The sequence below is a fragment of the Mytilus trossulus genome, chromosome 2 (genome assembly GCF_036588685.1).
Source record: "Mytilus trossulus isolate FHL-02 chromosome 2, PNRI_Mtr1.1.1.hap1, whole genome shotgun sequence".
Lineage (NCBI taxonomy): Eukaryota > Metazoa > Mollusca > Bivalvia > Mytilida > Mytilidae > Mytilus > Mytilus trossulus.
Window position 1 is genome coordinate 44,244,608 of NC_086374.1, and position 22,275 is coordinate 44,266,882.

At 30.8% G+C, this 22,275-nt stretch overlaps 2 protein-coding genes across 22 annotated transcripts in view; one reads left to right on the forward strand and one right to left on the reverse strand.

The window, feature by feature from the left end:
- The window catches only part of LOC134705788 (uncharacterized), a 474,551-nt gene that overhangs the window by 301,199 nt on the left and 151,077 nt on the right, over nt 1-22,275 (forward strand). The window lies entirely within an intron of this gene.
- LOC134707323 (dynamin-1-like) overlaps nt 1-22,275 on the reverse strand; it is a 50,612-nt gene that overhangs the window by 19,569 nt on the left and 8,768 nt on the right. For 17 of the 21 annotated variants that reach the window (XM_063566982.1, XM_063566978.1, XM_063566983.1 and 14 more), the window contains exons 4-14: nt 21,773-21,976; nt 20,822-20,920; nt 20,139-20,247; nt 18,873-19,067; nt 18,276-18,411; nt 17,529-17,608; nt 14,155-14,293; nt 12,999-13,156; nt 9,673-9,721; nt 5,943-6,056; nt 790-902 (exon numbers count right to left, since the gene is read on the reverse strand). In XM_063566982.1, coding sequence (XP_063423052.1) covers nt 790-902; nt 5,943-6,056; nt 9,673-9,721; nt 12,999-13,156; nt 14,155-14,293; nt 17,529-17,608; nt 18,276-18,411; nt 18,873-19,067; nt 20,139-20,247; nt 20,822-20,920; nt 21,773-21,976 — 1,396 coding nt within the window. Of the gene's footprint in view, nt 1-183; nt 294-789; nt 903-1,193; nt 1,301-5,942; nt 6,057-9,672; nt 9,722-12,998; nt 13,157-14,154; nt 14,294-17,528; nt 17,609-17,657; nt 17,726-18,275; nt 18,412-18,872; nt 19,068-20,138; nt 20,248-20,821; nt 20,921-21,772; nt 21,977-22,275 lie in introns of all 21 variants that reach the window. The other 4 variants (XM_063566975.1, XM_063566973.1, XM_063566977.1 and 1 more) reach the window with 4 other exon arrangements.

Genomic DNA, 22,275 nt, shown 5'->3' on the forward strand with positions numbered 1-22,275 from the left:
TGAGTATGCATATATTTACAAAATTGTTAAATCTAAATGAATTAACTAGAATTATAATAAGTAAGAATATGTTAAACTGATTAGAATAACATCATAAAATATTGCTCTGTTTTTTCTTAGCAGACTACCACCACAGCAAACTGATTAAATAGAACACACCTACTGTTGCCATGCCAACCTTACCTTGCCTCAGGGTTAAATATAGCAAACATGTTCTTATGTGAGAACAAACCGCCCTCCATGTCCCTAATCTTTAAACCATCTAAAGGTATCATAAATTTCTTCTCTTTCTCCTAGAAATTAATATCAATAATAATACAAAAAAAATTGCAGCTATTTAGGTCAAGGTCATGATGGTGCAATACTCATCTAGTGCCATAGCAAGACCGTTCAATGTCAAGGCTATTGTGGTCATAGGGAGTTGTTCATTGGATAACCGACATAACAAGAAAAACTTTCATGCTGTGTTTCACAATTAGAATGTTTAGATAAATGTTGACATAAGCTTATTAGGATTTTTTTTCTTTTCTAAATATACCAAGAGAAGAAGAGAATTTTATGTAAATAAATTAACATCTTTCATTCATTTGCAAATATTATATGAATTCTGAACATTTCTTATTTGAGAAACACAACATAAATGTCTTTCTTGAGATGGCATTTGCTTGTGCAGAGTCAAACTGGTTTCCTACTGACTTAAAATGAGCTCTGCAAAAAGAGCTAATGATCAGTCAATAGGTACCAGTTAACAAAATTGCATGATGGGAAGGTTATAGGGAATGAGCTAACCTGTTCTCATTATTGAAAAGGGCAAAACCTTTCCGTCTGCCCAGGATTCCTGAGTCACCAGTGTCCCGTAATTTAAGGTTATCTACTCCTAACATGTACTTCTTGTCTTTCTCCTAGAATGTTAGAAATCATGAAAAGCTAGTGGGTACAAACTGTGCAACATAAATCAAACCAAAGCATGCCAACACAAAACTACAGGTATAAAATGAAAATGAGAAGAATTTCATCAGCGACATGCAGTATTAAAATTAATTCAAACAAAGCTATAGACTATATGGTTATTTTCTAGAGGCTATGCTTTCAAAAGGAAAAGGGGAAAGACTAAGGTGCTCAAAAATGCACATGCTGTATTAAATAGGATGATCCATTTTCACCAGAAGTGGTTGTACAACATTGATTGATACCTATGTTCTGAAGAGAAAAGAGCAAACATTGGACGCCTAGACAACATTTTTTCAACATCTCTGAGTTTAACACCTTCCAGGGTTAACATGTATTTCTTGTCTCCTTCCTGAAAGTAACATATTAGTAAGGCACACTCAATTATTACACACATTTTAATCACACAAACAGATTTTGCATGTTAGTGATAAATCAGAATTATTTTTGAACATGATATATACCATGAGAGGGAAACAAAGCAGAGCTATGCAAACACTTATCTGGTTTTCAAAATTACAATGAAATTGATTTTTTCATGACAAAAGTTAAGATTTGAACTAAGAAGTAAGACCCAAATTAATTCAAGACACCAGTTATCTTTTGTTATATTTTTCTGTCTTGATAAAGAGAATAAAGAATTGGTAGCAATCTTTAAAAAAAAATCAAAAGATTTCTAAACTAGGAGCAATTTAGAACTTTGTCTGTGAGTTGTGTGTTGTTGGGTTGCTGTCTCATCAAAATTATATCACAAAAGCCTTCTCATTATTTACCATGTTAACTATCATACTCTTGTGCCAGGTGGGTTTTTCAAAAATTCAACTCACTTTCACAAAGAATAATATGATAGTAAATTGCGTCAATTTACTTTTTTTTTTTTTTTTTTTTTTTTAACTTTTTGTTGATTTGCTGTGCATTCAATACAATTTGAATCTCTTGTGTTACCATATTTAGAAATAATTCAGAATGTACTATTTGTAAATACTGGAAATGTCTGCAAACAATTGACCCTTTTCCCCTCTAATAGATTATCAATGGTTTTTCAAACAAAAGGGGTATTTATCAGCTTAAATATCTTCCGGGAGGTCAGATGTAACAGATATACATTATAGAGTTTAAAAGACCATTGATAATATGTTTATTGCTATTTTCCTATGCAATTTTGTTGATGTAGGCTCATGAAGTCATACATTATCTTAGAAAAACCCGTACCACATGATATGATATAAAAATTTATCAGAAAAAAAAATCTAAGCAAAATTTGATAGAATTGCCATAAAAAACAACACTTTACAACACATACCATATAATAAGGAACAACAATGACAGTTTGGTACCAAAGTAATTGGTACATAGTATATTCTAGAAAAAAGTTAAAGAGTTGAAGCTAGTGGTTTGAACTTTGTTGTTGCATGAAAGATCCTAGATCTACTTTGATTAAACAACATAAGAATCATGCCACCTATTTACAGGTAAAGAGTCTATTCTTTTTTTTATTTTCAACACAAATCTGTTCAAAATTTGAAAAAAATAACATTTTACTAGAAATTAATATAAAGTGGTCAATTTTTTTTTAAAGCAACACTTTAGTTTTTCTACTCAACAAAGTAATATATAAAACAAATTTAAAACAAGTGAAACTGCGAGCTACTGCTCAATGATGATACCCCCATCATCCCGCCGCAAGTGGATAATATTAATAGTGTAAAAATATGCAAATGTTCAGTAAACAAGAAGTTGTCAAGTCATGAATCTGAAAACGCATCACACGGTATAGCTGACTCATATAAATCCTGAAACCAAATTTCAGAAATCCTTGTATTGTAGTTCCTGAGAAAAATGTGACGAAAATTTTCAACTTGGCTATCATGTGTAAAATCATACAAGTGTTTGGTAAACAGGAAGTTGTCAAGTGATCAATCTAAAAACACATCACACGGTATAGCTGACTTAGATAAACCCTGAAACCAAATTTCAGAAATCCTTCTATTGTAGTTCCTGCGAAAAAGGCAATGAAAAATATTCATGGGACGGACAGACGGACTGACGGACTGACTGACTGACGGACTGACGGAAGGACAGACAGAGGTAAAACAGAATACCCCTTTTTTTAAAGCGGGGGTATAATTACAGAATTTGACTTCCTAATGTCAAAAACTAAAGCCCTACTCTGCTTTTTTTTCTATTATTTAGTTATTGGAAGAAATACAAAATAATTCTTTGTTAAGTGTTCATCTACATGTAGTTATGAAAGTTATCCAATAATTTGAATTATTGTATAGCAATATATTTCCCACAGAACGTAACCAAAAGTTGCTGTTGTCATGACGTCATCAACGACAAAATCTTAGTTTAAACCCATTTTTTACTTTCAAATATTATATTGCTATACAATAAAAGGTTATTGCATGAATATTGTCCCTTGTAACTCGCAAGCTCGTGCAAAATAAAATTCTACTCAGGACAATATTTCCCAATATTCATGCAATAACCCTATAATATTGCACTAGTGCAATAAATCTTCAAATACATGACGTCATCAACGACAAAATCTTAGTTTAAACCAATTTTTACTTTTAAATATTATATTTCTATACAATAAAAGGGTTATTGCATGAAGATTGTCCCTCATAGAAAGTATATTGCACTCGCAAGCTTGTGCAATATAAAATTCTACTCGGAACAATATTCCCCAATTTTCATGCAATAACCCTATATAACTAACTGTGTATCTACATTTAAAAATATTGTTTATTTTGTTAGACTTTCCCTTGCAAGAGCATTTCCCATGCTGCTAAGAGAGCTAATTTTCATGCTGTAAATCTGGATGATAACCTTTACAATTAAACATATATTATGGTTATTTCTTAAATTAATTGCAGGTTGGGTGTGATTGGAAGGTACTTTTTCTCATATATAACCATGCATTTTATTTTCAAATGATTATGTATGTTTATCTATTTTTTTTTGCCAAATCTGTATGCTTTCAATGTGCTTTTTAATGATTCTTATACAGGTTGTCTGGTTAGTTAACTTCACAGCAATTAAAGCATTTCAAAGAGCATGCAACATTCTTGAATTAATCAAGATCTGACAAGAGTGTTGTACCAGTTCGATAAGCTTTATCATTAAATTGATTGTTAGTTGTTTAACGTCCAGTGGCAAAAGTTGCATGCATGTTCAGGACAATGATACACTTGACCTTTAAAACTCACATTAAAGATAGCAAAGGTCAATTTCATGTAAAGTTCTGGCAGCACATGCTAATACAGCAAAAAAGGCAAAGTTTTTTCTTCTAAAATTATGTTTACCAAGAAAGTTAGTCAACAATTTGTTATTCTACCAGTACAGCTTCTACAAGATGTAATAGAACCTACTGCATTTTTCTACAACATATAATGGTCTGCAACAACACTAAATGCAAGGTAGTATGGCTGCTTATTCACATTAGAGCTAGCATGTACACACATATACACATGCAGTTAATTTTAATGGACACGAGGCACATTATACAGCTTTGGTCATGAAAGGATTAAGAAGTACATGAAATAGATAACCAATGTTTTGAAATACTTTGGATTCAATTATTTGTGTGGCTACCCATTTCATAGAATCAAGAGAAAAAGGAAATGTGCATTTTGTTTGAACATTTGAATTTGTGGTTCACCTATATCAAAGAAATACATGAAATTAAGTAGCACACAAATAATATTGAATCCACAGTAGAATATATGTTCCCAGATTAATAAGCCGATGGCAGCTTAATCAATCTTGCAGTTATATAAACTATTCATTCAACAACAATCACATGAACCATAACTTATGTTTTTATGTAAATTCATTAGTAAATTAATAAAAATCGGGTGCATTACAAAAAAAATATGTAAGGGTTCCGCGGAACCCAGTGTCTCGCCTATTTTTGCTGTAAATAGCAGGCTCAACAACAATGAGGAAAAAAATCAATAAAAATATTCCTCTTGTTACTATTTTATGATTGTAAGAAAATCTAAGTCCAATTAAAAGTAAATTACAGAAAAAACAGAGTAATCTTTTTACAAACTTTACTTCTGGATACAATCTTATGATCATGAATAAGCTTCTGTTCAAGTTTGGTACAAACCCAGGATAGTTTAAGAAAGTTATTAAAATTTTAAAAACTTTAACCACAATGTAATGAATGTAATGTAATGTTTCCCTGCAGAAAAAACTAAGTCCATTTATAAGTAAAATACGGAAAAATGGAATTTTATTTTTACAAAATTTACTTCTGGATATTATCTTATGATCATAAACAAGCTTCTGTCCAAGTTTGGCACAAACCCATGATAGTTTGAGAAAGTTATTAAAATTCTAAAAACTTTAACCACAGAGTGAATGTTTTGTTTCCCGCAGAAAAAACTAAGTCCATTTATAGTAAAATACGAAAAAAATGGAATTTTATTTTTACAAAATTTACTTCTGGATACTATCTTATGATCATAAACAAGCTTCTGTCAAAGTTTGGTAGAAATCCAGTCTAGTTTAAGAAAGTTATTAAAATTTCAAAAACTTTAACCAGAGTGAATATTTGTTGATGCCGCCGACGACGACGGAATGTAGGATCGCTTAGTCTCGCTTTTTCGACTAAAGTCGAAGGCTCGACAAAAATCAGAGTATGAAGAAAAATTTATAAAAATACTGTTATATTTTATATTACATATCATCTCAGAAATTTTAAAGATAGCATGATTTTTTTCTGGAACATGTTTTAAAATGAACTTTTATATATAAGATTTATGTATTCTTATTTTTTTCTATTTTTTCTTGGCTTTCCACTTTTTTCGGCTATTAGCATGATTGTTTTGTTATGTCATTGGTTTGCTGTCTCCTTGATATAAACCCATGCATTTCCATTTATTTAAACTGAAGAAGTTTATGATTATCCTTTTTTATACCAAAAAAATATATTTAAAGTAACCATTTTCAAACTGATCTACTGATTCCTAATAATTTACCTCCTCATCTTTAAACCATGACAGGGATTCAGTTGTCAAAACAAACCAGAATTCTTTTGATCCTCCTTTCATAAAACTTATATTGTGTAATGTTAACCATCCTTTTCTGATAACCTGCAAATACATAATTTCTTCAAAAATATTACAACAAAAATATTCATGAACAGATACAGTTACTTCTAAACTCTATAGACAGGTTACTATTCTTACACTTTAGAAAAAGCAAATATCAGTTTTAGAGCATTTGGTATGATCTGGAGAAAGACAATAACAATCAAAACCAAGGAGTAAACAAAGACTCATAAAACCAAAAGACATTAACATCAACAGTTACATTTAATAAATAAGAAACAACACAAACTCTACTAAAAACAGGAGTGAAATCAGGAGCTCCTGTAAGATTTATCTACAATCATCTGCAATAGACTATAGAGGTGATCACACTTCCACATGGTCATGATTGATCTCAGTATGCCATGCTGGATTGGTCATGGTTTATCTCAGTATGTCATGTTGGATCTTGAAAAGTACATAGATCTTCTGAATTTACATGTGACGTGACAGCTGTACTTTTGAGGCAGAAATTGGGTCTGCACTAAAATAAATTTGCTGTTCATTAAGAAACTCATCTGGAGAGTTGTTTCATTGACAATCATACCCACAGCTTCCTATTTCTATATACTCTAGGAATGAAAACATTTTTTAAAGCCAGACAATAAAATTCTAAGAAATATAACATTTACTTCAGCATATAAAGTGAAACATTGTCTTTTTAATTGATGATAACTAAATAAATTTAGTGACCTGAATTAGTTCAAAAATTGAGCTATTCATTCATTTATTTTGACATGAGATTCAAGCTAATATGAAACAAATTACATTATTACATGAAATTAAACTTAAGCAAATGAATGTACAGCATTAGGCATAAGAAAATGAAGCAAAATTTACATCTGCTAAAATAAAAATAGAGCTCTAAAATGATGACAAAATAATAAAACAAATGTTTGAGGGAGAATTTTAAAATAATATCCTTTGTAAAAGAATTGTAAATCACATTGAAAGTAATTTGTAACTTCAAGTTAAATAAAAATGTTAACACAGGCTAGCATAGCTATGAAATGTTAAATGTAAATGATCATAAGAATACTGTAACATACTGGTTTGGTAGAGAGTTTCAATATAAGGGCTAAGTAGTAAAAAAAGATGCAAAAGAATTATAAATAAAAGTATGCCTTTAGCAAGCAGTTTATAAAATTCATGTATCTTGATGATGCCACCACTGAAAACAGTATGACTATTTAAGTTTCACTTTCTTGATTTTTTAGGGCAAGACAAATGGGGTGCTAGAAAAACAAAAAGAGTTGTGGTGGTTCCAATGTAAATTAATGTTTAATATGAAATTTAGAATCAGTATCACTGCCAGTAAAACAAAGTTTAGTAAGGAATAATTGTTTTCCTATTATCCATGTATTTGTAGTTGCCCATTATAGGTATACAAATTCTGTGAAAATATGACCTTATCATATTTTTCATAATTTTTCTTCTTGTTGGCATGCACCCATTTATTGCATAAACATGTGTAATCATACTTTATTGCATACACATGTGTAAAAACCTTTTGCATACACATGTGTAATATATTTTTTTTTTGCATAAAATGTGTAATGATACTTTTTAGCACACACATGTGTAATTATGCTTTTAAAGGTGATATGATGATGATAAATATTGGTGAAAATTGGATTTCAAAAAAATAAAAAGCATGCATATATACATGTATGTGAAAATAACCATACCAAATATCTCATTTTGACTCAAAATTTTATACACAACAATAATCTTTAAAGGCAGAAAAATAGCTTTACCTGACGATTATATCAGTTTAACTTGTAATCAATTTAAAAAAAAATATATATTATTGTCTATGGAGCGGCTATTGGCTGATTATGTATTGAAGCTTCTTTCAGAAAATTAATAATAAAGCTATATATAGAATCAGTATTGAATGTTTATATGTGTACCAGTAAGTTTAGTTATAACATAGTACCATTGTTTCACTACAGCTGTTGGTTTTTTATTTAAAGTTTTACATTTACCTTTTTTATGAACAAAATATTAACATTTAATCATTGCATGTGTCTCCATCATGTCCATTACTTTATATAATAATCAGTTCTAAAGCCAACTATCTATCATTCAATGACATCATCAGTCCTTTTTTTCACAAAATTTGAGTTTCCTTGATTTGATCAGAAAAAGTTTGAATAAAATAATAATAACTTCTACAGAATAGCTCTTTTTCTTCATAATTTTCCATGGAAACACATGTGTTTGATAAAAAAAAAAATCACCCCATTTCATTGTATCTATTTCTATTGAATATGGCATTCAAAAATAAAATATCCAAATGTCAAACCATGCCATGGTACTATTTTATGTATGGCTTATTACACTACTTAGGAATATCTAAATATCACTTTACTTTCAAAATCAAAATGAGAAAATTAGAAAATAAACTATAGTGATAAAGATGAATTTTCCATATTGACAATAGAAGGCCAATTGTTCATGTAGGTCTGGAGATCTTACTGCACAATTGTTAATAGCTTATTGTTAATATTCTAATCTTTGCAGAAGTCATATTCCTAGTTTACAGTGTAATAATCCTTAGTTATCACCCAGCTCCATGTATTCCTCAACATTAGTGTAATAATCCATTTATTATTGACTTACTTGATTTTTAAATGTTTCTTTATATCCCTAATGTAATAACGATTAAAATATGATTCATGGTATGATTTCATGAAAAAATCCTTTTTTTTTTTTTGAAAGTCTTTATAGAAATTTAAAGGAACAAGCCACAGTCACAACAGTTTGAAAAGAAGTAATGAACATCTCAAACAGTAAGTATGAAAAAGTCAGTAAATTCATTTAGTTTTTTTTTGAGAGATGGGGAATAGTCATGTTATCATTTTTGAGATACTGAAGATACTGAAGAAAACAAAAATGGTAGAGAAAACAAAAAGTCAAAACAACATGTTTATTTGTTTTGTTAAAATCAATTTTATAAGATTATTAAATTTTTGGAAAGAATGACATGCACAATTGAGATGAATTACATTTTGTACTGCAATGTCCAACCTATATACCTGCAATACATTATTTTGCATTTATTAAATCAAAAGAGTTCAAGTAATCTAAACTTATTTTAAAAGAAAAACAATACTAGCTACAAGCATAAAATCTGCTTTTGTTACCAAAAATTTATATCATAGCAAACTTGAACTGATGATAGCTTATAGAATTTATGTCATCGAAGATAATCATCATGTTCATGATGGATGGATAAATCTGTTTGTACTTTTTTACATGTTCTTTTAACTCACTAAACATAGGTAAGTCTAAACAAGGCAACTGAATTTTCTTTTCCGAATGCAATTTGCATCCACCATTTTCTTCTTTGCCAAGATTGTTAGATTATAAATTGCAACAACTATAAAGTTATATATATCGTGCATAATTTGACCCCAATAGAAAGCAGAAATAAATTGGATATATTCTTGGATTTTTAAAAAGAAAATAATAAGTAGAATATGCATGACTTTCTGTCGAGTTTCTAAGGGAGATAACTACAAAGTATGTGTATACAAGGGAGACAACTACAACTACTGTATATACAAGGGAGACAACTACAACTACTGTATATACAAGGGAGACAATTCTTTACCTGATTGCCAACTTTTCTTTTAGCAGTATTTTCTGATTTGTCTTGTGCTCTGAAAATAAAAATCTTTAGGTTTGAACAGAAGAATGAAGTTATTTCTCAGTATTAAATGAATCATTTTCTGCACAAATTGAGTATTGTGAAGATGCAGACTGATATTGGACATTACCCTTATTCCTTTTATTTCATTTTACTTTAAAGCAACTTTAATTTCAAGGATATTTTTTTGCAAAACAGCATATTTCATGTTTTTAACGTTCTTCTCAGCAATAAAAGTATTTAAACTTTTGATATTTAGCTGAATCATGCCTTCGAATGACCTCATATCTACTCCGAATCACCTTTTGAAGTCAAGCAACAATCACTTTTAAATTGTGACGTCAAATATTTTAAATTATGATGTCACAGTTAACGGGAACTTGTGTGATTTTATGTAATGGCGGACAAATTTGCATACAAGTGTAAATACGTCTTTTTTGTCCAGACTTATTTTTCCAATTTTTCAAGGAGTTTTTTAGAATTAAGAAAAGATCAACATTTGATATAAGTAATATATAATTCTTATAAATATTCTCAAAAATAAATTGCTTGTGTAAATTGGTTCCTGTACAGTATTTCAAACATTTTGACAATAACTTTTAATCATGTAAATTTTCCTCCCTGAATTGAAAAGATGATACACAATACTTTCCACACAGTTTAATTTTCATTATTAAGGTTGAAGATCATGTAACCACGTCAAATCAGTAATTTAACTTAATGATGAAAATAAGATTTTTAAAACTAGAGGCTCTAAAGAGCCTGTGTCGCTCACCTTGGTCTATGTGCATATTAAACAAAGGACACAAATGGATTCATGACAAAATTGTATTTTGGTGATGGTGATGTGTTTGAAGTTCTTACTTTACTGAACGATTTTGCTTCTTACAATTATATCTATCATGAACTTTGCCCATTAGTAACAGAGAGCTATATTTGGTAAAAATTTACATAAATTTACCAAATTAATGAAATAGTTAAAAATTGACTATAAAGGGCAATAACTCCTTAAGGGGTCAATTGACCATTTAGGTCATGTTGACTTATTTGTAGATCTTACTTTGCTGAACATTATTGCTGTTTACAGTTTATCGCTATCTATAATAGTATTCAAGATAACCAAAAACGGCAAAATTTCTTTAAAAATTACCAATTGGAGGGCAGCAACCCAACAACCAGTTGTCCAATTCATCTGAAAAATTCAGGGCAGATAGATATTGACTTGATTAACAATTTAACTTCTTGTCAGATTTGCTCTAGATGCTTTGGTTTCATAGTTATAAGCAAAAAACTGCATTTTACCCCTATGTTCTATTTTTAGCCGTGGCGGCCATCTTGGTTGAATGGCCAGGTCATCGGACACATTTTTCAAACTAGATACCCCAAAGATGATTGTGGCCTAGTAGTTTCAGTGGAGATTTTGTAAAAGATTACTTAGATTTATGAAAAATGGTTAAAGATTGACTATAAAGGGCAATAACTCCTAAAGGGGTCAACTGACCATTTTGGTCATGTTGACTTATTTGTAGATCTTACTTTGCTGAACATTATTGCTGTTTACAATTTATCTCTATCTATAATAATATTCAAGATAATAACCAAAAACAGCAAAATTTCCTCAAAATTACCAATTCAGGGGCAGCAACCCAACAACCGATTGACCGATTCATCTGAAAATTTCAGGGCAGATAGTTCTTGACCTGATAAACATTTTTATCCCATGTCAGATTTCCTCAAAATGCTTTGGTTTTTGAGTTATAAGCCAAAAACTGCATTTTACCCCTATGTTCTATTTTTAGAGGTGGCGGCCATCTTGGTTGGTTGACCAGGCCACGCCACACATTTTTTAAACTAGATACCCCAAAGATGATTGTGGCCAAGTTTGGATTAATTTGGCCAAGTAGTTTCAGAGGAGAAGATTTTTGTAAAAGATTACTTTAATTTATGAAAAATGGTTAAAAATTGACTATAAAGGGCAATAACTCCTAAACGGGTCAACTGACCATTTTGGTCATGTTGACTTATTTGTAGATCTTACTTTGCTGAACATTATTGCTGTTTACAGTTTATCTCTATCTATAATAATATTCAAGATAATAACCAAAAACAGCAAAATTTCCTCAAAATTACCAATTCAGGGGCAGCAACCCAACAACCGATTGACCGATTCATCTGAAAATTTTAGGGCAGATAGATCTTGACCTGATAAACATTTTTATCCCATGTCAGATTTCCTCAAAATGCTTTGGTTTTTGAGTTATAAGCCAAAAACTGCATTTTACACCTTTGTTCTATTTTTAGCCTTGGCGGCCATCTTGGTTGGTTGACCTGGTCACGCCCCACATTTTTTAAACTAGATACCCCAAAGATGATTGTGGCCAAGTTTGGATTAATTTGGCCAAGTAGTTTCAGAGGAGAAGATTTTTGTAAAAGATTACTTTAATTAACGAAAAATGGTTAAAAATTGACTATAAAGGGCAATAACTCCTAAACGGGTCATCTGACCATTTTGGTCATGTTGACTTATTTGTAGATCTTACTTTGCTGAACATTATTGCTGTTTACAGTTTATCTCTAACTATAATAATATTCAAGATAATAACCAAAAACAGCAAAATTTCTTCAAAATTACCAATTCAGGGGCAGCAACCCAACAACCGATTGACCGATTCATCTGAAAATTTCAGGGCAGATAGATCTTGACCTGATAAACATTTTTACCCCATGTCAGATTTGCTCTAAATGCTTTGGTTTTTGAGTTATAAGCCAAAAACTGCATTTTACCCCTATGTTCTATTTTTAGCCGTGGCGGCCATCTTGGTTGGTTGATCGGGTCACGCCACACATTTTTTAAACTAGATACCCCAATGATGATTGTGGCCAAGTTTGGTTTGATTTAGCCCAGTAGTTTCAGAGGAGAAGATTTTTGTAAAAGTTAACGACGACGGACGACGACGACGACGACGGACGACGGACGACGGACGCCAAGTGATGAGAAAAGCTCACTTGGCCCTTCGGGCCAGGTGAGCTAAAAAGTATCAAATTAATTTCCAATTTTAAATTCTTTATTTGTCCTTCTATTCTCTATATGTATGTCTTTTTTTTTTAAATTGAGATAATTATGACTTCCCAATCGTGCGATTTTTTCTTTTTTTTTTGTATTGGTTTTACACTAATGATAACCCTGGTTTAAGTATTAGATTTTAAATGTTATATTTCTTGTCCAATTCTTTGGATGAAAGACTTGAAAGCTTTAATCCTTTATTTTACAACCGCATATATTTTCTTACTTTGCAAATCCTATAAAATCCTCGTGATTAGTGTTCATATATGATAGCTGTACATCAACTAATAATAATAATTGGTCCTTGACTCTTTGTTCCTGTTCTCGAATCCTTGTATTAACAATTCTTTCTACTTCCTCTCGTAACCGTGGATATCTTGTCATCTACCAAAAAATATATATCACATTGACTATTAGTTTTTGTTGTGTACATCTTAATATCTTGACATAACATAAAATGTAAAAATAAAACTTTGGACATTGGTCAAGGTTCATTAATTGTTCATTCATTGTTATATGTTCCTTTGATGTATGGAAATTCATGTCCTTTCCTAATTCTTATTGAGTTAAACTGGGGTTGTGAGTTTAGACCTGCATTCTACAACAAATTTACTAGAGTAGAATTTTAAGTTTTCCTACAGAAGGTTGGTGCTTCTGTCCAGCTTCCTCCACCAATAAAAACTGACCACCATGAAATAGTTCAAAAGTGATGAAAGTGGCATTAAACAACAAATAATCAAATCAAATCAAACAAGTAAACTGCGATGATACCCCCGCCGCAAGTGGATAATATTAATAATATAAAAATATGCAAGTGTCTAGCTGACTTAGATAAACCCTGAAACCAAATTTTAGAAATCCTTGTATTGTAGTTCCTGAGAAAAATGTGACGAAAATTTTCAACTTGGTTATCATGTGTAAAATCATACAAGTGTTCGGTAAACAGGAAGTTGTCAAGTGATCAATCTGAAAACGCATCACTCGGTATAGCTGACTTAGATAAATCCGGAAACCAAATTTCAGAAATCCTTGTATTGTAGTTCCTGAGAAAAATGTGACGAAAATTTTCAACTTGGCTATCATGTGTAAAATCGTACAAGTGTTCGGTAAACAGGAAGTTGTCAAGTGATCAATCTGAAAACGCATCACACGGTATAGCTGAATTAGATAAACCCTGAAACCAAATTTCAGAAATCCTTGTATTGTAGTTCCTGAGAAAAATGTGACGAAAGTTTCATGGGACGGACTGACTGACGGACTGATGGACGGACTGACGGACGGACGGACTGATGGACAGACAGAGGTAAAACAGTATACCCCCCTTTTTTAAAGCGGGGGTATAATTATTTTCAGTAGTTTAAAATAACTTGGCACATACTAACCTTTGAAGAACATTTATGAACAACATTTGTTAACTCAGAAATCACCATATCAACACACTTTAATGAAGGTCCCTTTAATTTATCTATTTGTTTTTTCACAACAGCTTCAAATGCCATATCAGGTGTGAACAATCCAGTTCTGAAATTTAAAGAAAACAAATATCCTCATTATTACTGTGTAAAGACATTGTGTTGAATTTGAGTGAGCTAGTAAATGAATTCTGGTCATAACATTATCCGAAAAGTCTAAAAAATAAATTATTCAGTTATGTTCAGTATTTCAATCAATTTTCAGACTTATTCATTGAGATTTCGAAAAAAGAGCAGGCTAATGCTTCTACAAGGCAGCACTCGCAACCGCAACTTGTTTCCCAATCCACTATAAATAAATACGTTTAAACTGTCCATTGAGTGTAAACTCAGTACTGTTCAGTACCTTTGCAGATACTTGTTTGATTTTAATGTGTTCAGGTATATAACTACTACTGAACAGATCTTTGTCTGAACATAACTGAATTTACTGCAGAAACTAAGTCTGAAAATTTATTTTTACACTTTATCGTTCAAGCTCCTCCTTTTGAACTATTTCCTTATTTTTTAACGGGAAATAAAATAAAGGAAGGAAATATTGAATGTGGGAAAAAATAATCAATAAGATGTCTTAAATTTTGTGATAAAAAAATCTCGATCCTGAATTGAACTGTCATTTTCATTTTTTGGTAAAAAAATCAAAATGACCCATTTGTCCTTTAGATTTTGAAACAGTGAATATTAAAATAACATAAATTATTTAAATCGAAGAATACTGTGGATTCATTAATATTCGTTGGATACCAATTTTCGTGGATTTCGTGGGTACAGGAGAACCACAAATTCAAATGTTCAACGAAATACAAATTCTGTAAAGGAATGAGTGTAGACTTTGCCAAAACCACGAAATTATATATCCACGAATATGTAAGTTTTCCTCAAACCACGAAAATTGGTACCCATGAAAATAAATGAATCCACAGTACCAAAAAACAAATTAATAAATGTTAAAAGTGCAAAACAACAACTATACCAAACAAAAGGTTAAACATTTATTTGAACTAGTAACAAATTCAGCCTACACACACATTAATGTTTACACTGCTGGCAAACTGTACTGTGGATTCATTTATTTTTGTAGGTAACAATTTTTGTGGATTGGAGAAAAAATGTTAAAAAAAGTTAAGGGATGTATACAACCTATAATAAATTTGTCCTTTGTTATACATTAATTTTGTTGTTCACATGAACCAAAGAAATTCATGAAAATTGGTATCCAATACAAGTTATCATAATGAATCCACAGTAATCACTCTAAATTAGCGGAGATGGTCAAAAATATTCGTGTACCTTTAGGGATTACTTGTATATTTTGGCAATTAAAAGATGCTTTTTAAAGATTCCCTTCCAAATCAAAGGCCATTAGTTTTCATAGGCAATCATACCACATCTTCTTTTATATATATTCAACACCAATGTTCTACCATAATGATAAATAATTTATTATCTATGTCGGTTTAAAAAAGCTCATTAGAGCTTATGTTTGTCTATGTTTTATATACCATGCCGACTCTAAAGAAAGCTTATTTATTTATTTATTATTATATTACATGTTTCACCACATTTATTATAGTATGGATGTTGTTATCTTTATTCTTTATAATTCTATGTACTAGTACAATATAATATATAGGTAAAATCTCTAATCTATTGAATATAGTTATTTATTGAAGTTATCAACTACAATGTGGTATATATGGTAAAAGAATAGACAAAGTGTTATCTTTTGGTATTCTTTTAAATGGCAGAGACAATGATTTTTGGGGGTTAATTTTCAGGTCTAATTTTGAATTTTTAAAAATTGGCCTTTTTTTCTTAGTTTTAAATAGCATTTCTTCTTTTGTTAATTTTGTAGTTTTCAGTATTGTTTGTTTAATAGATGTGGGGTTTTTTTATACTGATTTATAAAAGTTTTCAATACATGTTTCTGAAATCCATATTTGAATTTTATCTAAAATTGTACTAATTCAAAGTTATGATTTTTCCTAAACAAATCGACGCTGGGCTTCTAAAATGTCATATATAACTTTTTTGGCTAAAAATACTTTTTGACACCAATGGTCTGGGCAGGAGTTAATCTTTGGTATTACAAAATAGCATACAGTTAGACCAATCAAAATGTGTAAAATAACACATATTACAAAATTGCCAATGTCAGTTGTTTGTAAAGTTTGCTTCCAACATGTTGTATGAAAACTTGAAAATCTTTGTAGAATGATAATTTAAGTTCTTGGATAATCCAGAAATGACAGAGTTTTTATTTCACTGCTATTTACATAAATGTTCAAGTTCACATACAACATTTTGGAAGCATGCATTTTGCCAAAATTTTCAAAGCCTGTTTGTGACAAATTCTTTTCTTGAAAAATTTGTAATTTACAACATTTGAGAAGCCCAGCGATGAAATACTGTTTAAACTTAATAGTTCTAAATAACTATAAAAATTTATTTCTAAAATTGTGCACAGGTTTGTCATTTTCCGGGTATTTGTCAACTGAGGAAAAATTTGATTTTGAGGTATACTTGATATCAAGGTTTTAATCAATTCAGCTAACTTGCCTATTGGAAACGATCATTTTGCTACTCAATCTTTTTGTCTATATAGATGTAAGAAGATGTGGAATGAGGGCCAATGAGACAACTCTCCATCTAAGTCTCAATTTGTATTAAAACCATTTTAGATCAAAGTACTATAAGTTTCCTTTTAAAGTTATAAAATGTTTACACTGGTCATGTGAACTTAAATTCAATCATTTTGTTAGTGCTGTGCAGAAAATTTAAATATGTGTTTTATTTAATGTAAATTATGCAAGATAGTCACACAAGATGAAAGAATCCAATAAATTCTTAATAGTACCAAAATGCCTAAGAGTGCAAGAAGTAAATCATCAAATATCTAACCCAGTTCTAGTTTTGTTGCAAAAGGTCAGTTCGATCTAATTCAAAAATAAATGCTTGTTAAAATTAATGAACTATCAATATAAAAAAGAAGATGATGTATGATTCCTAATGAGACAAATATCCACAAGAGACCAAAATGACACAGATAATTAACAACTGTAGGTCACCATACAGCCTTCAACAATGAACAAAGCCCAGTTTGGTTAACCTTAAATCTCTCTGAGTTATGCCTGAGCAATACTGTTCAACAATTAATTTTTGTGAATGGCTCTTGATAAAAATAAACTGAACTGACCAATTGCATGGAAATCTTGATAAGACTGAGGGCGATTTGCAGTAATAAGGAAATCTAATTAGAAAAGCTGAGCATGTTCTGTTCTCACCGTACACCGTGTACACTTTTTATTGTATACATTATTTCTCTGCGTATTTCTCTTTCACATATACTATCTTTTTGGTAGATCTGTGAAAACAGAAAGTTAATATTACTGAAACTGTTTTTTGAGACTTACCTAATGGCATGGATGTTCTTAATAATGATCCCAATCTCTCGTCGTAATTCACGTTCATCAAACTCCATCTAGAAAATTTTATAGAACATTTTACAGACAATGTTAACATTGAATGAGCTGCATTTTGAACAACATGAAGCCAAGTTTTGATTGGACAACTATCATTGATTGTCATATCTGTAAACAACTTCATAAATACAGCATATCAACCTAATAAATATCGTGTCTGTCAGAGAAAACATCTAAATTCATTGATTGATTTTTGGGAATTTAAAGATGGATGATAATATGATAATGCAAAATGACTCTGCCCTGCATTGAACTAGACCAAAACTCTTGAGTGCTGAGTCATTTTTAAGAAGGCTTGGTCACAAGCAACTGTCAAAAAGAAGATACATCCCATGACTGGGAAGCGTTTTTTCCATTTTGCTTAAATGCTGTGTTTTTAAGAAGGAGCATTACATTCCAATTCTTATGTTTTCTGTTTTACAAGGCCTGGGATTAAACCAATAGCCTCTTACAATGGATAAGTGAAGCTGTCAAAATTTGTAAATTTTAAATATAGTTTTGAAAGTAATATTTCTCTTTAAATGCTGTGAATTAACATGTAGAAAGTACCTTGACTAGTTCAAAGGGAAATCTTTCATGGAAAATTCTGTTTATTTTAGCTCCACCACTTAATTCTAATGTACTTATTTCTGCTCCAGAACCTTCTATAGTCTTCTCAAAATCACTACCAAACTGTGTACACATTCTGAAAATAGAAATCACAGATAATTAGCATTTTTAGTGACATTTTCAACCAATCTTTCAGTGTCTTTTGTCATAACAACTTTTACGATTTGTCCTGCACTGAGAATTCAATTTTTCGTGTCTGATTTTTTTATCAATTAGTCATGCTGTCATTGTTACAAAAAAGAAAATGTAATTATAATGAAGTCAAAATAATTTCATTTTTAATTTAGAAATACTGTTTTGGTTACTATTATACCTTATTTTTGCCCCTCAAATATGATACAATTATTTCTTTATGCATAGCAGGGGGATCAGGACCCCTCTGACCCCCCCTCATGTATATATATTTTTTCAAAATTGTTCCCAGTCAGTTTTTAAAATGTTGAACTATGAAGAGACAAGGATATATCATTTCTTAATTTTTCTATCGATTCAATAATTGATCAAATGATTTTTTTTTTTTTTATCTAAACAACATACTGCATCATTGCTTTAGTTTTCCTGGCTGGATCATCAGGTCTGAAGTTTTTAAATTCTTCCACATCTTTCTCCATAGCCAATAGCTGAGACTGTAACTTGTTCCTCAAGGCTGGTAAGGTATCTTTAATGTGATTGGTCAACTGTTGATTCAAGATTTTTTGAAGATATGGTGTTCCCATTCTATCAGCCATGTGTCTATACAAAATTCAATAAAATTGTATTCAATCTGTTTGTTTTTTATAGATTCAAGAATCAGGTAACAACAATTATCTTTTTCCTCCATTAAAATGAATCATAATGGGAAATCTCTAATATCAATTGATATGACACTGTTGTTTATTTGCCCTTCAAATAAATGATGTTTGTTAGAATTCTCATATCAAACATAGATGGTTAACAAAAAGGGAGACAATCAGTCTGTAGTATAAAGTGCAATCAAAAAATGAATATGTCTAGGGGTAAATTCAGTAAATAAATATACGTCATCAGGGACCGCCCATTTAGGGGAGAGCTTTCTGTATAGCACTGTTATATGGTCTTCTGATTGGCAGATAATGTTTGTAATAAATATTTTTTGGTAGATGGATCAAAACTAGAGTTGAAAAAAAATAAAAAATAAATGCTGAATGTACTAATTTTTTTCCCTTCAGGGTTGAAAAGTAATGGGGGTCAGTATGGGAATTCAGTGCGAATCTACATTGTTTGTAAACAAGGCCATGTGAATGCCCAAAAATGCTGCATGACCCCATGTTTTTATTGTTGCAAAAGATAGGGCTACATTTGTACTTTCATGAATGATATATGAAAGATTTTAATTTCTAAAGGTAAATCAGGTATAAATTTATTTCCACACATAGATTAGCATTAAAGTCAATGGGAGATATTTTACTGAATTTACCCCTCTAATAGTTCATTATTCATACTATCATAAAAAAAAATTATGGAAAATCTTTCACTTAAACTCATTTAAAAAATTGTCTTTGAATGATCTGCAAAATGTATCCCTATTTTTAAGTATAAACAAGGAATTACTTAAATCTGTAATTATTTTGAATTCTGGAAAATTGATTAGAAAGGTATAATGAAAAATAACCCAAGTAAATAAGTTTTGCCATGTGCATGGCTAATATTTGTTTTACCTCCACTGATATAGACTAACTAACCCTAATTAGTTGGGTTTGTTTTCATGATACATTTCTCGTCAATTTTCCATAATTCACAATTATTCAAGATTCAAATAATTCCTTTTTAAAGCATAAAACAAACCTATATGCTGGATGACTAAGGAAAAATTTCCTCTCTCCTGCTAAGGCAGCTCGGATGTCTTTTCTACCTTCTATATCTTTCTGACTTCTGTTAACCACACCCATATAACCTGGTAAATATGTTAAATGCTATTATGGGGAAAACATTATTCATATCAAACATTTTGTCAAAGGTCATTTCTTTCTTCATTATCATCATTTATTTTTCTCTTAAACTATATTCCATTAATTAAGAAACTAATAATGTTGTTTTTCCAAGATCACTTTATCATAGACATCAGAACGGTTAAAAGTTGATGAACATTAAATTTCGAAATTTTATGTGTGCATTTATTATTACAATTAATAAACAATAAGACAAATGTGTAAGATTTAACGATTTAATACATCTTTTTTATATAGATAAGGCCATTAGTTTTCTTGTTTGAATTGTTTTACATTGTCATTTCGGGGACTTTGAAAGATGACTATGCAGTATGAGTTTGCTCATTGTTGGAGGCTGTACGGTGACCTATAGTTATTAATTTCTGTGTCATTTTGGTCTCTTGTGGAGAGTTGTCTCATTGGTAATCATACCACATCTCCTTTTTTATATTGTATTGTGAATTCAGAAATTATTAAATAATAAATTGCTGTTTACATTTACAATGCAAGTTTTAAAACTTTTTAACATTATGTACGTACCTCTCCTCAGTGGTAAAGTTCTGTTTTCTAGAATGTCTCTTGCATCAGTTCCTTCATCCATTAAATCTAACTTAGTTATAACACCAATGGTTCGTATACCTGTAGTTTTATCAAATATATTAGTGCACAAAAATATGAACAATTTTAATTTTGAAACCTTGGAAACAAATTTCTCTCCAACAAAAAAGCAGCTACCATTCCAAAAGATTTTGTTTTTAGTACAAATGAAAAGTTAATAATAAAAAATTTTTTTTTTTTAAAAAGGGCAGTACACAGAATATATGAAAGGACTAAAACAGTCGACCATCAAGCCCTAAAGTCCCCTAATAGATGGTCAATGTCGAGAAATTTCTGGGCCAGTGTAATTTCACTTTAAAGATGAAGGGTCAGCTTAGGTGGGCATCCCACTAACATGTTTAACCCCGCCACATTATTAATGTATGTGCCTGTCCCCAAGTCAGGAGCCTGTAATTCAGTGGTTGTCGTTTGTTTATGTGTTACATATATATATTTGTTTTTCATTCACTTTTTTATATGAATAAGGCCGTTAGTTTTCTCGTTTGAGTTGTTTTACATTGTCATATCAGGACCTTTTATAGCGGACTATGCGGTATGGGCTTTGCTAATTGTTGAAGGCCATAAAGTGACCTATAGTTGTTAATGTATGTGTCTTTTTGGTCTCTTGTGGAAAGTTGTCTCATAGGCAATCATACCACATCTTTTTTTTTATATCATCTGTATCATCAACTCAGGACAGAATAAATGGCCATCTTGGTCTAGTAGGGAGAAATGAGAGCTTTTGCTCCATGTTATAGACCACAATATTAAACTGAAATGAAGAATAACAATAAAAGAACTGTTCTTTTGCATTGGGTTTTGTCAAGTGTTTCTATACTTTGAATTATGAAATAATATTCTTTCCTTTTTATTTCAAATATAACTCGAGTTTACCTTGTGGATCAACTTCTTTCGCTATTTTCAGAGCATCAGAATTGGCTAAATCTGTGTTAGCTGGGGATACAGCTAAAATCAGGCAACTCTCTTTTGATATGAATTCTAACACCATATTACGGATCTGAATTTCAATATCTTGGGGCTGGTTACCAACGGCTACCTTGGTCATACCTGGTAAATCTATCAAGGTTAAGTTGAGTACTGTAAAGAAATATAGTCAAATAAAATTATGAACTGTTGAAGACTGAAACAAAATGTATTTCAAAACATATACCATAATTCAAATACTGTAAATGAAAAGCTAGAGATGATATCCATATAGAAATAACCCCACATAATGCATAGGCCATGAACCCCCAAAATTATAAGGACAAATGGGTAATTTGTCCATGGCACACAGTTGATGCTCCATGAATTAGCATTGTGTCTAAGTTTCATAACATCTGGTTGAGGCTTACCTCAATCAAAGAACAAAAACCAAAAACTCAGCATATTTTTCT